The 15,985-nt window shown below is 36.4% G+C and overlaps 6 protein-coding genes across 6 annotated transcripts; 3 read left to right on the top strand and 3 right to left on the bottom strand.

Annotated features, from left to right (window-relative positions):
- Positions 1 to 282: 282 nt before the first annotated feature.
- SEC2 (guanine nucleotide exchange factor SEC2) lies at positions 283 to 2,352 on the top strand (the record flags this gene model as incomplete). Its single annotated transcript, XM_003672961.1, has 1 exon — positions 283 to 2,352. The coding sequence occupies one exon, from the start codon at positions 283 to 285 to the stop codon at positions 2,350 to 2,352; it is 2,070 nt and encodes a 689-aa protein (XP_003673009.1).
- Positions 2,353 to 2,554: 202 nt separating this feature from the next.
- Positions 2,555 to 6,253, bottom strand: TOF1 (Tof1p; the record flags this gene model as incomplete). Its single annotated transcript, XM_003672960.1, has 1 exon — positions 2,555 to 6,253. One exon carries the CDS (start codon positions 6,251 to 6,253, stop codon positions 2,555 to 2,557), a length of 3,699 nt encoding a protein of 1,232 aa, XP_003673008.1.
- Positions 6,254 to 7,087: 834 nt separating this feature from the next.
- Positions 7,088 to 8,140, top strand: GOR1 (glyoxylate reductase; the record flags this gene model as incomplete). The annotated part of the gene is made up of 1 exon (XM_003672959.1): positions 7,088 to 8,140. One exon carries the CDS (start codon positions 7,088 to 7,090, stop codon positions 8,138 to 8,140), a length of 1,053 nt encoding a protein of 350 aa, XP_003673007.1.
- Positions 8,141 to 8,230: 90 nt separating this feature from the next.
- BOR1 (Bor1p) lies at positions 8,231 to 10,048 on the bottom strand (the record flags this gene model as incomplete). The annotated part of the gene is made up of 1 exon (XM_003672958.1): positions 8,231 to 10,048. The coding sequence occupies one exon, from the start codon at positions 10,046 to 10,048 to the stop codon at positions 8,231 to 8,233; it is 1,818 nt and encodes a 605-aa protein (XP_003673006.1).
- Positions 10,049 to 10,493: 445 nt separating this feature from the next.
- MET2 (homoserine O-acetyltransferase) lies at positions 10,494 to 11,924 on the bottom strand (the record flags this gene model as incomplete). The annotated part of the gene is made up of 1 exon (XM_003672957.1): positions 10,494 to 11,924. The coding sequence occupies one exon, from the start codon at positions 11,922 to 11,924 to the stop codon at positions 10,494 to 10,496; it is 1,431 nt and encodes a 476-aa protein (XP_003673005.1).
- A 1,883-nt stretch (positions 11,925 to 13,807) lies between these two features.
- Positions 13,808 to 14,923, top strand: NCAS0A00530 (uncharacterized protein; the record flags this gene model as incomplete). Its single annotated transcript, XM_003672956.1, has 1 exon — positions 13,808 to 14,923. One exon carries the CDS (start codon positions 13,808 to 13,810, stop codon positions 14,921 to 14,923), a length of 1,116 nt encoding a protein of 371 aa, XP_003673004.1.
- Between the last annotated feature and the right edge of the window lie 1,062 nt (positions 14,924 to 15,985).

The following is a 15,985-nucleotide window of genomic DNA, read 5'->3' as shown; positions in this document are numbered from 1 at the left end:
TACGAGGCATATTGCTTTGAGTGAATTACTGATTATTCCCATTTATTTCATAATCAATAACAATACTTCACTTTCTCTTAATATTATTGTTTAATCTATGATGTGTTTCAAAATCACGTGCTCAAAGTCGTCAGAACGTGACATCTTCGTACATTTCAAATTTAAGTTTAAAACATGTTTTGAATCTGGGGAAGCGGGCACTGGACTTCATCACAATGAAGTAGTTTCATTAATAATTGGAGGTAATTGATTCAAAAACTCACGCAATCGAAACTGCTATTTATGTCTGAACAGTCAGAGGAGTCTAAGAGGATTTCACAGCAAGTCACAGCGTTATCAACGCAATTAATAGAGAGTATTGATAAACAATCAAAATTAGAGGAAAAATTAAATCATGCAAATAAGATAATTGCATCTCAGCAACCTTCACTAGATAAATATTCTAATCTAAAGGTAGAGTTTGAAAAATTGAAGATATCATCAGAGGATCAACAAAAAGAATTGGACAATTTCAAAGTGAAAATCAGAAGAGAAAGAGAACTTCGAGAAAATGCAGAGCAGGAAGTTGAAAAGTTGAGCAAAGAAGTGGAAGATCTGACGGCTACTTTGTTCGATGAGGCAAATAATATGGTTGCAGATGCAAGAAAGGATAAGTATACGGTGGAGGTTTTGAATACTAAGTTGGTCGAACAGTTACACGAGAAGGATAATCTTCTGGAAACACTAAATTTACAATTGAAGAATTTAAAGAAAGTACTTCAGACTGTAGAAGATGAGAATAATAGTTTAATAGGGAACAACAGATATTCGATTATTCAACCAGACAGCGCCACAACTTCTTCATCAACCACATCGCTAGAAAAAATTACCACAACGGTATCCAGCTACTCTCAAAACATTTCAAACATGGCAAATGGAATAATTTATTCCCCAATAATTTCATCTATAAGATATGATTTACCACTTTACGAAGAATTTCTGAAATTTATTGCTGTGATACCACATTGCAGGACAATAAAGGATACGTCTTCAGATTCCAAACTAATAAGGAGACTGGTTAATGATGAAATCAACCCTGTATTGAAATTGGACAACGCAAGCGGTTTAGGTTGGATTGTTAGAAAAACTATTTTATCTACAATGATGGAGGGTCTTGTTGTCGTCGAACCATTAAGCGGAGTTAATGAAACATTTCAAATGGGTAATTCAACACAACCTCCCAACGCTGAGGCCTCTAATAAAAATGAAAGTCAATCATCAATGCCCAAGTTGTTTAAATTTCCATTGACTTCCCCACCAATCGCTCTACATGAGCCTTGTTCTTTCTGTGGTGAAAGCCGAGATGATATTATAGAACATGCTAGAATGTATGTTTTAAAGACTCAAAATAAACAAGAAGATGGAACTATTATGGTAACAAATACGTTCCCCTTGTGCCATTGGTGTCTATTTAAAGTGAGACAAACATGTGAAATTTTTGCCTTCCTACGGTCATTAAAAACTGGGGTATGGAATTTAGAAAAGGTGACCATGAAGAGTATTTCATCGAAGGACTCTTCAAGGTTTTCAGTGGTTACATCTGCAATTAGACAAACAAAGACGGAAGACAGAAGATCTAAACGAATGAGTTTTATTGGCGGATTAACCAAAAATTCGTCAGCAATAAATACTGCTCAAGTAGAATCAACGACATCCATGGAAATCACAGGTTTGCCCACTACAAATATACAGCGAGCTTGGATACAGCTATGTAAGTTAAGGTCTATACTACATTGGGCGCATGTAGGTATTTGGTCGATTGACGATTCTATTACTTCAAAGATAGGACCGGAAATAAAGGATCCTGATGATAAACTGGAACCTGCTTCCATTGAAGCCAATATCAAAATTACAAAGAAGCAAATTGAGAAGGATGTAGAATCTATAATTTCGGAGAATAACCAGGGCGAATCTTTTGATTTTGAGTCCAGTGCTTCCACCTCTGGGGCTACGGAGGCCTCTTCTGAGGAGAAGTCCATTGCAGGTGAATCCGAAACTAAAGTGCATGCATCGCAGGATAACTCAGAGCATCAATCAGCAAATGCACTCGAACAAGAAACCAAAAACAATTTTGAAGAAGTAACCAAAAAAGACATTGAACAAGAATCAGAATCAGAACGAAAACCGAAAGAAGCAGGTGATGAAACATTAACACATGAGCCAAATTCCATTTCTCCAAAGATTGAAGAAGAAAATAAAGAAGACACGGCTTCAAGCAAAGCAAGCAATGAAGATGATGAAAACGGAACGGCTGCAAGTAGTATTAACGAGACAGATGATGTTTTGGATAATTATACAGACGCCAATGACTGAAACTGAGTTGTAAGTTTACTCGTCAAATATCAGTAATGCGATAGGGAAATTGTTGAAGACTTCGTCTTTCCCAACCATTCTAGAATCATGTAATAAAACTTTTATAGAGAATATATAGAAATGAACTAGATGCAAAAATGTATTAATAATTTTGGTTCTTAAGGTTTATATATCCGAGTAGATATATTAAGGCAGCATCTGATTAGTCTGATACATCTGAGTCATCAGCGATAGCAAATTTTTGCCTTTTCTTTGTAGGTGCCATATTACCTTCATCATCATCTTCTTCTTCTTCTTCTTCCTCTTCTTCTTCCTCCTCACTCTCCAGATTGAGAGAATTTTTAGGTATGACACTTTCATCTTCATTTGAGTCTGATTGGTATGATGTAGGTAGATCTCTCGTAGAGTCAGCCTCATTACGCGTTGTCAATTCTCGTGCATTGTCTTCAGCATCACCAGAAAGCGCCGATGCAACTTTTGAAGATAATGTCATTAAAGTTTTATCTGCAGTATGGTTCGGACCTTCAGAGTACTTTAACTGATCTAAACTGGGTATTGTTCCATCGAAGAGTGAAGAAAAATCACTAATGACTGTACCTCGGTTAGCCATTCTTTCAGCTGCAAATTTACCGAATTGTATATACTTTTCTGTTGGAATTTGTCCATCATGTTTATCCAATAACCACCTTAAGAACATTTCGTTTTCAAAGAAAATAGGGTTAGAAATTTCATCATCATCATCGTCAGAATCACTAATGAATTCTTTACTTATTATCTCATGATAAGCTTTCGTTTTCGTTAGTTGCTCATCACCATCCTCATCATCAATATCATGTTTTGCCAAGGTGTTTCTTTGTCTTTTTCTTTTCCTTTGTTCCATTTTAGCGTGTGATTTCTTCTTTGATCTTGCAACTCCTTTGCTAACACGTTCTGAGGTAATCTTCGAGTTCCCATTCTCTAATTCTTTAAAGTAGGCATCGTCATCGGCCATATCTTCATCTCTTATTATAGATGGGTCATTGTAATCATAATCGTCATTAGCAGTCCAACCATCTTGTTCGTCGTGGTTATGAGAGTGTCCATCTAATGTACGTGGCCTAATAAGGTAGGACGCTGATGGCTGACCATTTGGCGTCTCAAATGGGGTACTCATGTACTTTGATACCAACGCTATAGACTCGTTTATATCATCAATCTCCACAGTACCGGGAAGATAACATGGCTCTAGGTGATTTTGTGGTATCTGATATCCTATCAACTTTAATAATGCTCTAAAATCTCTATCGAGCAATAGAGGTTTTCCTCCAGTAGATTCATCAATTGAAAAAATTTCGTTTGGTGGGTTTTCAGTTTCTTTCTCTGCATTTACGTTTATTGTTAACCATGATGAGAAAACATCTTGGGTATGCTTCAAATGGGATATGAGTTTTTCTAATAGATCAGTTTTATCGCTGTCAATTAGGGTCGAGATCAGAATACCATACTTAAGATCTTTAAGAACAGATGCAGGTAAAGCATCTTGGTCTTCGATATTTTTGAAGATACTTGGAGGGACCCCATAGAAAGAATCTTTTTTTGAAATTCTATTCTCTCCATATTTTTGAAAGTATCCTACTTGGCTATCATGTAATGACGGAAAAAGTAGCCCCACAAACCATGCTGGAGAGCTACTTAGTCTTTTCTTAAGGCGTTGAAGATAATAATCAACAAACCGTTGAACGTGCTTCCTAACCCTTGACGTTCGGTCAATGCCATCAGGTGCCAGCATATCTCTCAGAAGAATCATAATATCGATTTTGAATAGTAAACTTTCCTCTTTAGCTTGGATAAAGACTCTGTGGAAGAATGTGATTATTTTTTTGATATATTCTGGTTCCAATTCTCTAAACCTTTCCAGAAGACTAACATATGTTTCAATTGTTGGTTCATTTATGTAACTCCTTTGAACTTTATTAAAACTCACTTCAATCTCTGTGAAATGTGGAGTTAAAATGTCAATTGCTTCATCTCTGTCGAGTCCCTCTTCTTTGACTAAACGTTCGACATCTTCTTTTGTTATGCCTGTATTTTTCTTACGTCTTGACTTTCCTTCAATAATAAGTGCTCTATCCTCGGTTGCATATTGCTCCAATGTTTTAAGAACGGTGTGAGTAAGATCTACGCATGTTTTCATATATTGGTAGTTATGCTTGAAGGCTGTTTTCGGCAGATTTGATAATAGTTGTATTCTTTCATCACTGAACAACCTACTAATGATGAATTCAATATCATCATCGTTTTCTTCGGATTTACAATTTTGAAGAAGAATTAGCAGTTCATTAAAAGCAATCATTCCAGCATGAACAACAATCCAATTTTTCATATCATATGCGTTTCGTAAAGTCGATGAAACCAAAATAAATGAAGTTTCACGTAAAGCTTCAGCAACCATATCAATATCAGCAGATTTATCAAATCTACATCTTAGAACTTGATACTTCAAAAACCAACCAAAAAACAATAGATATTCTACCTGTTCTAAAGTTACAATTCTATCCTGTTCTGTTGTGTAGTAATTAGTAACACTATGTAAAACCGTGTTAAACCCAGAATCAATGAAATTTTCAATGAATTTGTTAAACTGTTTCCTTATTGAAGACGATATCGAAGTCTTACCTTCAGAGTTCAATAAGCTATTTGGCAAACCCTCGCCGACACCATCATCTCTTCTCTTAGTTTTTCTTTTATTCCATTTCTTTCTACTATCCAGTTTTTGTAAAGCTTTGGCATCATTTAATAAGTTTTGGGCACCTGATACTGTCAGTCTACCGCGGTCAGGAGTTTGGATAGATAAAAGGGCACCAAAATTGGAATGCCTGGACGATGTGTTTTGAATAACGTTTTTTTTCAACTCATTTTCCTTCTTCAGCAAGTTCGTTAATTGAAGTCCTGTTTGAGATAAACTATCCTTTGAAACATCATTTCGATGTTTGGAATAATCACTGTTGCTGTTACTTAGAGGCATAGGAAACAAAGATTCTTGTGAAACGTCTTTAGTCAAAAAAAACATAACTTCTAATAAGGGAATATTAATAAAATCTTGATCAAATTCCTGAGATAGAGAGTTTGCCAAAGTTAGTATCAGATCATAGACTTTATTCTGTTGAAATGATGTCAAGACAGCAGTCAAAGAGATATCGTCTAATGTTACGTTTGGTGGCAAAGTATCAACAGAATTAATACCTCGGGTTAACGTTCTTCCTAGGGCTACAGTCAAATCAGCAGGTTCGATGGCAGAAATATTTCTGAAAAAATTAAGTGCTAATTTAATAACCATATTATCACGAGGTGTTCTTGATAATCTATCAATTTTTATGACTTCCAAGGCTAAGCGTACGGCAGCTTTTAAAACTTTCCCATTCTCTAAAGTAAGGATTGCCTTTTTATATATCAATTGATGTTTCTTTAACTCGCTATGAAGAGCAATTTGATTTGAGGAAGAATGATCTGTGATGACCAGCGGCCAAGTCATCAATACTAGCAGCTGAAGACAGTTTAAGGCCACTTTGTCATGGTATTCCTTATTCCTAAATATGGTTACATCAGAAGTTTTTCCTTTACGAGTTAATTTAGCTAGTAACGAAGACTTGTTCTCCCAATCCACTAGTATAGGTAATAAATCATCGACTAAGATATGATATTGAGCGGCTGCCATGGCCACATCCCATCTATTTTGTTCATCATCTACTAATTTAAACCATCTCTTTAAATCTTTTAAACATGCTAAACAATCATCACCTAGTTTATATGGAGGTGGTTCAATGGTAGAAGTATAATCTGGACCACCGATGGCAGTAGCCAACAATGCAATTCTTGCCCTCAAAACCGTTAGAGAAGCATCCATTCCGGTACCATTATTCATTTTCTCTGTAAAAATAGGCCCTATGAGTGTCTTTGCAAGTGCGTCTTAGTCGAATTGATGTGTCGATGTTTTATTGTTCTCTTGACTATAACTATTTTCAAAAGTTGAAAATTGGTTATGCTTCGTCTTACGCGTTTCAATTTTACGCGTAACAAATGATTACATAATCCTCTCAATGATATGACTTTACAAAACGTAACATATTAGAAATTTTTCAATTATTCTATATTTATGTACCTCGTAATTTAGGAGAATTGAGTCAAGAGAAGAAAGTTGGCTTATGTTCCAAGTTCAAATTGGGGAGATACTGTCAACATTAGGAAAAAGACAAGATGTTTTTAGTATCTACTCCTTGACAATTGAGTGCAAATGCCCAAAGTGCCCTATTACAACCCCAAAAGAACTCATAGTAAAGGTTGGCGAAGAGTGTCTTGATTAATTTAACTTAACAGTGAAGTGACCAGTTTCAGACAATGTAAAAATTAGGTAATCATGCAGAAAACAGGAGGTATTGGCCTGAGTATATAAAATGAAAATTGGTATTTAGTTGAACCGCATCTCAAGTGTCTTTTTGCACTTTGAAAAATTACCACGCGATTCTAGTTCTTAAAATTATGTATTATTCGAGAATTTCTGTGAACAATTGGGTTAACACCGTTCCGAGCGGAGTTAAAGCGGTGACACATTCCGTCATTTCGTCTCGAGGAAACAAATAAGATTTCATAATCTATAAAAGACAAAAGAACATATTAAGGGGAAAAGAAATTAATTGCCAAGATATAGTTTTGCATACTTTCGGAGTTTGAAAAAAGAGAACAAGTCAGAAAGAAGAAAATGTCTACCAAACCAATAGTTTTAAAATTAGGGAATGTCATGTTTGGAGGTGAAGCGTGGGATAATCTCGCCAAGATTGCCGATGTAATTACCATTCCGAATTCTACCACAAGAGAACAATTCATTGCTGGTCTTAAGGATCCTAACAATAAGCTCTCCAAGATTCAAGCTATTGCTAGAACATATCACAGTGTTGTACAAACAGGTAGATTCGATGAAGAAATCGCCAAGGCAATGCCTAAATCCCTAATTTCCATTTCACATACTGGTGCCGGTTATGATCAAATCGATGTAAAATATTTTCAAGAAAGACACATCCAAGTGTCTAATGTACCCAATTTGGTGAATAATGCGACAGCTGATACTCATGTGTTCCTTTTATTGGGTGCCTTAAGAAACTACGGTATTGGTCATAGAGGTCTCATTAAGGGTGAATGGGTGGCCAAGGGCGCTGCAGCCGGTGCTCCTTTAGGACATGATCCAGTTGGGAAGACCGTTGGTGTCCTTGGTCTGGGTGGGATTGGACATGCTGTCATTGATAGATTGAAACCATTTGGATTTGAAAAGTTTATTTATCATAATAGACGTAGATTAGCACCAGAATTAGAAAATGGTTGTCAGTATGTTTCCTTTGAACAATTGCTTGAACAATCGGATGTTGTGTCTATTAATATTCCTTTAAATCCAAAGACAAGACATCTTATTAATGAAGAGGCTATTCGTAAAATGAAAGATGGGGTGGTTATTGTTAACACAGCTCGTGGTGCCGTCATTGACGAACAAGCTCTTATTAAGGCTTTGCAATCAGGGAAGGTAAGGTCTGTTGGTCTAGATGTCTTTGAAAATGAGCCTGAAGTTCCAAAGGAATTATTGGATATGTCTCAAGTCTTTGGTTTACCACATATGGGGACGCATTGTGTGGAAACAAGGAAAAGTATGGAAGAATTTGTCGTAGCAAATGTTAAAAGTGCTCTCCAAACTGGGAAAGTAATTTCCATTGTTCCTGAGATGAAAAATGATGAGTGGATCAATCAATGTAAACCTTTAGTTTAAAGTACAAATGGAAAACACAGATGTTTTGAGTTATAGAATTAAATTAATTATTATGTAAATGCTGTAGTTTTAGACTAAATATTATTGATATTATGGGGCTGTCCCTCCTAAATGTGCTGTTTCTGGTTCTTTCGGCCTGTCTCTCAATTCACCATCATACATTGAAGCGGTAATATCATCTGAAGTGTGTTGCATGGAAGATATGTCAGATAGTTCATCAGAAACCTGTGGTGTTAAATTATTGTTATCAGGATCACATATATTCTTCAATAACAAGTTCTTAATGGTAAATTCTTTGGCCACATTCTCATCTAATATATCTAATTCCTCCCTTGTAAATATCTTCGGAAATAGAAAGCATACAATAACACTCAAAAGTAACACCAAAGGAAACCCAATAGCTGCAACTGTATTTGTAATGGCAAATTCAGCCACGAATCCTGCTAAACTGAAACAAAGGAAGAAAAATAACGATTTCTTGGATATACCATTTAACGGGTTTTCTGGATCCTTCCTCTTCTTATCCATGAAAAGCCACATGATTCTATGAATAATTACATTGTCAATTAATCCATTAATACCCATGGTGAAAAATAAGCCACTTAATATTGCCTGAGGAATCTCACCAAGACAGACTAAAAGAGGTCTTGTCATGGTGCCTAACATCATTAGCCCCTGAACTGTATTAGTAAATCTCTGTTCTACACATCTCACAACTTCTTGATTTTCATCTAATACTAATAGTGATTCGGTATGTAAGGGAGCCTGGGGGATTAATCCATTGGGAGCAGGAATCCCCAAGACGCCTGCAATTCCTGTCGTAACACCCAATAGGGCAAAATCGTAATGGAAGGAAGAAGGTTTCTTTAATTTGTATTGATATTTTTGTGCCATTAAGGATGACACGTTGTGATCAAAATAGAAAAGAATTGTCATTATTATTCCAAACGGCAATGCAATGAAAATATGTTTTGTTGGAATCTTGGCATATGCTAGCCATGTAGATCTATCTCTGAAAGTATCAGATGTGGGGAAGTATGATTTGGTAATGGGTAGTTTCTCAAAATGGATATTATTAAGGTATCCTCCAAAATGAGTGAATCCAGACCAAAATAGAACTGATAGTGCGGTTGCATAATCTGAGATGAAAGTGCGTATAGTATGGTTAAAGAATGGTGTCTTGTTGAACTGTTTAAATGTTGTACCAAATACCGTCATCAGTACAGCGACAACGACATCTGCAAATCCGGCTGCAACGTCTTGGTGACCATGATAATTGAATTGCTTCACCAAAATTTGAACTCCTTTCTCCAAATATACGATATTAATAAACAAACCAAATATATCACAGGGGAATGTGGTGACATATTGTAAAAGGCATACTGCATTTCCAAATGCTAGGAGGAAATGGAAAATCATGGACCATATACAAATCCAAAACATAAATCCAAAATAATTGGTGTTTAGTGGTTTAATGATCTCATAAACAGTATAATTGAAAATTGAAATGGGGCCTGTGACACCCACAATGCATAATGGTTGCCCTCCCAATACCCCAAAAACAATACCTGCCATAGCGCTTGCAAGTAAAATTTCATTAACACCATAGGAGTTATCTGTCCTATCAAACATATCCTGAGCAAATGCAATAGCAGGTAATAAATTATTGAAATAGGTTTCAAGCACCGCGGGGATGACTCTGTAATCGAGAGAATCTCTCCAATCATCGATGTAAATGGGTAATCTATCCTTCAGGTCCAGCCATATACCAATACCTGGCTTTGGGATACGTCGTTTGGGTCTCTTCTTTTCAAATTCTTGGTAATACACAGAACTGTTGGGTTCTGTAAGTAGATCTTCTCTAGTATTATATTTTTGATTTGTGCTAGATGTATCAATGTCATTCATTGTAGTTGGCGTTGTAATATGTCGGTTGATGTAGTCCAGCACTTATGCTGTGGAATCATGTACGCGTTTTATATAAATTCAGGGAGTCCTTGTGTCAATGACCTCATAGCACGAGTATCCAATTAACAGGCATCGTTGACTTATTCATCCATTCATGTCGAAATTTTGCATTCCTATTGTATGGCTGAAAATATCGGGGACATTCTTGTAGTGCGTCTGTGAATCCTCGAACGACACAAATTTTAATGAAGGTTCGAGACTGAAATGGAACAACCGTTTTAGTTTTTATTAATAATGGTTTCTTGTTGTTATTGATAATAAATATGCTTATGTATGAGTTATATAGATACGATAATTAAATGGGAGGTTGAGAGTCTTTTTGTTATTAGTTATGCAAATGTCATTCATTATGGAGTAGAAAAAATGGCATTCTACTCCCTCATTATTACCAATTAGTTACCTCTTCGGCTTCTCCAAATACTGAATCTTTTAACCCATTATTTATAGAGTCGGTTCCCCATGGGCGAGGTTCGCTATCTGTTATTTCCTTGGCATTTTTCTTCAAAAAATTAACGATCATTTCATTTATTAATTTGAATTCTAATAAGAATGCATCATGACCCTCTGGAGATTCAATTTTCTCCAAATGACTATTTGGTATATGTTCAGCTAAAAATTCTTGTTCTGAGTACGTGAATAATCCATCTGAACTAATACCAATGACTAATGTTGGTTGTTGAACAACTTCTAGCACTTCAGAAAGATCATCCTCATATTCTACTCTATCACGGGCTAAATCATGAGTATCTAATTTCCTTGTAATAGCAATGTAACAATTGGCATCAAATCTGTTAACAAATTTGGTACCTTGGTAACGAAGATAACTTTGTGCAGAGAAGAATGTCTGAGCTGGGTTCAACTCTTTCACTTCACCTGATACGGAACTCAATGAAGTGACAGAGGACACAGAATGTAACGATTCAGATGATGATACGCTGCTTTGACGATCTACAACAAGTGGGCGACATCTACCAACATAACCATCATTATGTATTTGAATAGATTTTTCATTAACTGTGGAAGCCGGACGACTTTCCACTCTTTGAGCCTTTTGTTGTTGTAATAATGATGGAGTTCTTCTAGCAAATTTACTTTCAAAACTGTTTCTCGAACGATAAGTTAATAGTGCAGCCATACGAGCAGCAGATAAACCAGCTAATGGCGGATCCTCCAAGGGATAAAACCCATCCTGGTATTTAGGATCTGAGTAAATAGATTGTCTTTGTGCTTCAGACCATGAAATACACCATGCGGAATGTCTTGCTGATGTAGCCAATGCCACCAAGTTTCTCACGTAATCCTTGCCATACATGACGGTCCATTCTAAGGCGAGCATACCACCCATGGACCCACCAATGACACAAGCTATAGAACTTACGCCTAATGAATCAAGGACAATCTTATGTGCTCTCACATCATCACGTACAGTACATAATGGGAATTCTGGACCGTATCTCTCATTGGTCTCCTCATTTATAGACAAAGGTGAAAAGGAACCGTATGGTGACCCCATGGAATTCAAACAAATGATGAAAAATCTGGAAGGATCAAAGGCTAAATTATCACCTAGTAGCGGTCCCCACCAATCAGCAACGTCAGCAGACCCGGTTAATGCATGACAAATCACTAGAACGTTATCACGTTTCTCATTTAGTGTCCCCCATGTCTTGTATGCGATGGGGAAGTTGTTTATCGTTAAGCCTGATTCTAGTTGTAATGAGGGAATTTCAACAATAGTTTGGCCCTGGACCAGTTTTGTGAAAGGGTTTTCCCTCTTAATCTCTTCGACGTCTAATTTCCTTAAATTGAAAGTCATGTTTGAGTTGGATTCTATCGTTATATTATACTTATTTCAAAAGTCTTCAAAGGATTGTTGAAATCTTGGGTCCAAAGATAAAATGAATAATGTGTTGAAACGATTCACCAAAGAATATATATATTTAAGTCTGTGGGTAGGTGGATAACTATTGGAAGAGCCTTGTGGCTCCACTTGCCAGTCATCTTGGACATTTATATGAGATAATGAAATTTCAGGTGAATTTTCCTCTAAATTTACGTATAACTGTGGCTTCTGGGACTGTACCCCGGCTTCATATAGGAAAAACGCCACAGTTTTCCTGGAAAAAAGTGAGTCACGTGGAATGTCTCGGAGTCACACTGGAAATGTCACGTGAGGGAGTGCCTCTCGTGTTCGGGGTAAGAAATTTGCTGACTAACGTTGGAAACTGGGGTGAAAATTACCGAGACAATTTCGAAAATAAATGGTCTCTATTCAGTTGATGGAAAGGGACTGCTTATTGTGTATGATGGATAAATGAATTGTAGATAATATAGATTTATAGAGTTGCTCGAGAACATCTTTTCTTATATATAAAATACCTCCCTTTTCATATCACATTGTACGAAAGGGCCGAGTATAAGTCTAATAATACTTTCAACAGTATTAAGAAGTGGTTTGTCGTTGTATTGGGTAACTTTCATTACTACAATGTTCAATTTCAGAGCTACCAAATATTGGTAGTGTTTTCTTACTTTTGGAATTATTTATTTTCTGACTATATTTAAATCCCTATTTAAACTTTAAACAATACATTACAGAGATAAATTAAAATGAAATTTTATGAAACAGTATCTTGTTAGTGTTATTACACAGTATCAATAACCATCTGTTAATAGTCTTTCAATACGGGTAACCGTTGGTTGGCCACCTTCGGAGGGACACGAACCGATCGATCACTTAATATGCAACACTCTGTCATATGCTAACGTATATAAGCTACCATGTAGAGACGTCTTTGATTGCTGGACCCTTTGGGTATATATTATTATAATATATATTACTTACATAATAAACCAAGAATATTTTAAATTAAAGGATTACTCTTAACAACATTATTGTTTCACAATTCAGCCAGCATTCCAAAATTTGGTAAGTACCTTAACCAAATATGAGGAAGACAATCAATATTTAAGAGAAAGTATTGCTGGAGAAAGTAAGAAATTTGAAGAATTGAAAAAGGATGTGGAAAAATACACCAAAGGCACCGAAGAATTAGAAACGTTGATATTTTCCTTCTTTCAACAGGTTGGCGTTATTGCATGGTTAATTATTCTTTTGTATGTTACTGGGGTCAGCAATTCCATACCGTTCAAGCTTTGCATAGTGTACACAAGCCTTGTTTTCCTTCGTAACCTTATGAAGGGTATTAAGGGTGGGCATTTTTCTCAGCTGTCAAGAAACTGTAGAAGGTGGATGGCAATAATATGCCATCCATTTATTGTACTCTGGGGGAGATTTAGGGATGCTGTAGCTGACATTTTGGCCAAAATCCCAAGACGGTGGAGAAGTTGAAATAGTCTATATTTTTTATTTGGCAATGCATTAGAAATAAAACCAAAACATTTTGTAAAAAATTGATTGTCTTCCACATATTTGGTTAAAACACTTGACAAATTTTGTAAAGTTGGTTACATCCTACCAACTTGTTCAACAATGGTAACAAGCTCCGTTCCGAAATCCTCGCTTCTTTGATAGCCGCAGCTTTTATTTCGCTATCATCAATAGAAAAAAAGGTATTGCGCTAACAGACAGATGTTGAAGACATATATGAAGAAACTTTCCTATATGTGAAAAATTTATGATTAGAGAGAGAGAGAGATAAGAAGGCTTAAAAGTGACATGGATATCAAAGACAAAAAATGGGCAATACTCCTTCCGCAACATACCCAGGACCGGCTATTCCCAGAAGCAAAAGGAACCTTTGCAAAAGGAGAAATAAGGGAATACACAGGTTGGAATGTCATTGCACTAAAGAAGATATAGAAAAACAAAGGGATACATGCCGGCAGTTCAAACGAACATGGGAGTTCGCTGATCATTATAGATGTTTTGTATCCACAAACCGGACTTTATGCCAGCTCCATGAAAAGTTTGCCCACTACGGACCGTATCGGCGTGACGAACCCAGGGCATCAGCTGACCTTAATATTAAAGTTGACTCGGTGTTGATAGTATTAGGTTCTGAGAATCAACAAAATGTGACGATCGGCACGGGGATGAATGTTGGTGCTAAACAATTGCATTCTATCTTCAGTGAGTGTGGTCTGTCTACCGATACGATTAGGAATCTTATTCTGCAAGAAATCGGCGAACCAGGTTCAACATCCTCTGCCACTTATAAACCAACTAGCTCTACTTTAGCTGGCTTCAAAAACTTAAGTCTTCATAATTTCCTATATGACAATGTACAGGAAAATTTACATGATCCATGGAACGAACTGAAATACCCTACCTTTTTTATTGGATGCACTGATAAAGATGGCGATGAGAATCTTTCGGTTGCCTATGGCATTTGTAACGTGATTAAAGAAATTTCGAAGCACCTGCAGGAGGAGCATTTGGAGGGGAACGTACATCAAATTGCAAAATTGATGAATGCTAGAGATCTTCGAATAGAAATGAACTTAACCACACAGTATGAGGACAATTTTGATAACGGTACCCTAAATGAGGACCGACTTTCCTATAAGCGCATCAATCTGGTTTACTTTGGCGAGGGTGTTACCTCGCGGCTACTTGGGCGAATGGTTGATGTATGGGAGTTTGATTCTGACGGTATGTTTGAAAGTAAAAGGCAAGCAAAAGACTGGTTACCTTGCAGCGCTCGTCTTTCAGGCATGGCGGCATATGTTCCCATAAAATGTGATGCCCTGGATAGCATCACTTCGCTGCTTGAAGATATGAGACACGAAGACTGGAGGACGTCAAGCACGCTGGATATTGATAACGGATGGGAGGACTCTACAATTTGGTAGATCAAAGAATATAAAGATTTTATATAATATAATTTGCCTTTAAGTGAATGTATATGACAGATATGTTAATTTGTACTTTTAATGCTAAGGATGCACTATTAAATATAAGCTATAGATTATTTTAGCTTCTCAAAATGTTTTGAAGGTGCCACCTTTTCGTCATCAACTTTAGAGATGACCGCAGGATTTACGAGAGCATCATTGATGTTGCGAAAGAATTAAAAAGTCATTATGAAGTAATCTTGCTGGTAATGGAAATTCTCTTTGAAGAGATGGAGTCTAGGGTCGCTGCTTTGAAAAATGAATATGATAATGAAGTTGAAACAGTGGACCAAACATAGAAGGGAATCGAAACGGAGCTTGATATCATTGTTGAACAACTTGGTGGGATGGAAACAACTCTCAAAAATTTGGAAAGTACCTTAACCAAATATGTGGAAGACACCCAATATTTTAGAGAAAGTTTTGCTGGAATAAGTAAGGTCACACCCAGTATTGTTTTCCCAGTTAGTCTTAAAAATGGTATTACAAAGGGTTATTTTTCTCAACTATTAAGAAACGCTAGAAGATGGAGTTTAATAATATGCCATCCATTTATTGTACTCTGGGAGAGATTTAGGGATGCTGTAGCTGACATTTTGGCCAAAATCCCAAGACGGTGGAGAAGTTGAAATAGTCTATATTTTTTATTTGGCAATGCATTAGAAATAAAACCAAAACATTTTGTAAAAAATTGATTGTTTTCCACATACTTGGTTAAGATACTTGTCAAATTTTGGAAAGTTGGTTACATCCTGCCAAGTTGTTCAACAATGGTATCAAGCTCCGTTTCGATTTCCTCCTTTTGATTCACTGTTTCAACTTCCTTATCATATTCATTTTTCAAAGCAGCGACCCTAGACTTCATCTCTTCAAAGAGAGTTTCCATTACCAGCAAGCTTACTTCATAATGACTTTTTAATTCTTTCGCAACATCTATGATGCTCTCGTAAATCCTGCGGTCATCTCTAAAGTTGATGACGAAAAGTTGGTCTTTTTTGAGCAAAAAGGTTATGCCGCTGT

Source organism: Naumovozyma castellii, chromosome 1 (genome assembly GCF_000237345.1).
Source record: "Naumovozyma castellii chromosome 1, complete genome".
Lineage (NCBI taxonomy): Eukaryota > Fungi > Ascomycota > Saccharomycetes > Saccharomycetales > Saccharomycetaceae > Naumovozyma > Naumovozyma castellii.
The sequence above is the reverse complement of the archived record's forward strand: the minus strand, read 5'-3'. Positions and strand labels throughout refer to the sequence as shown.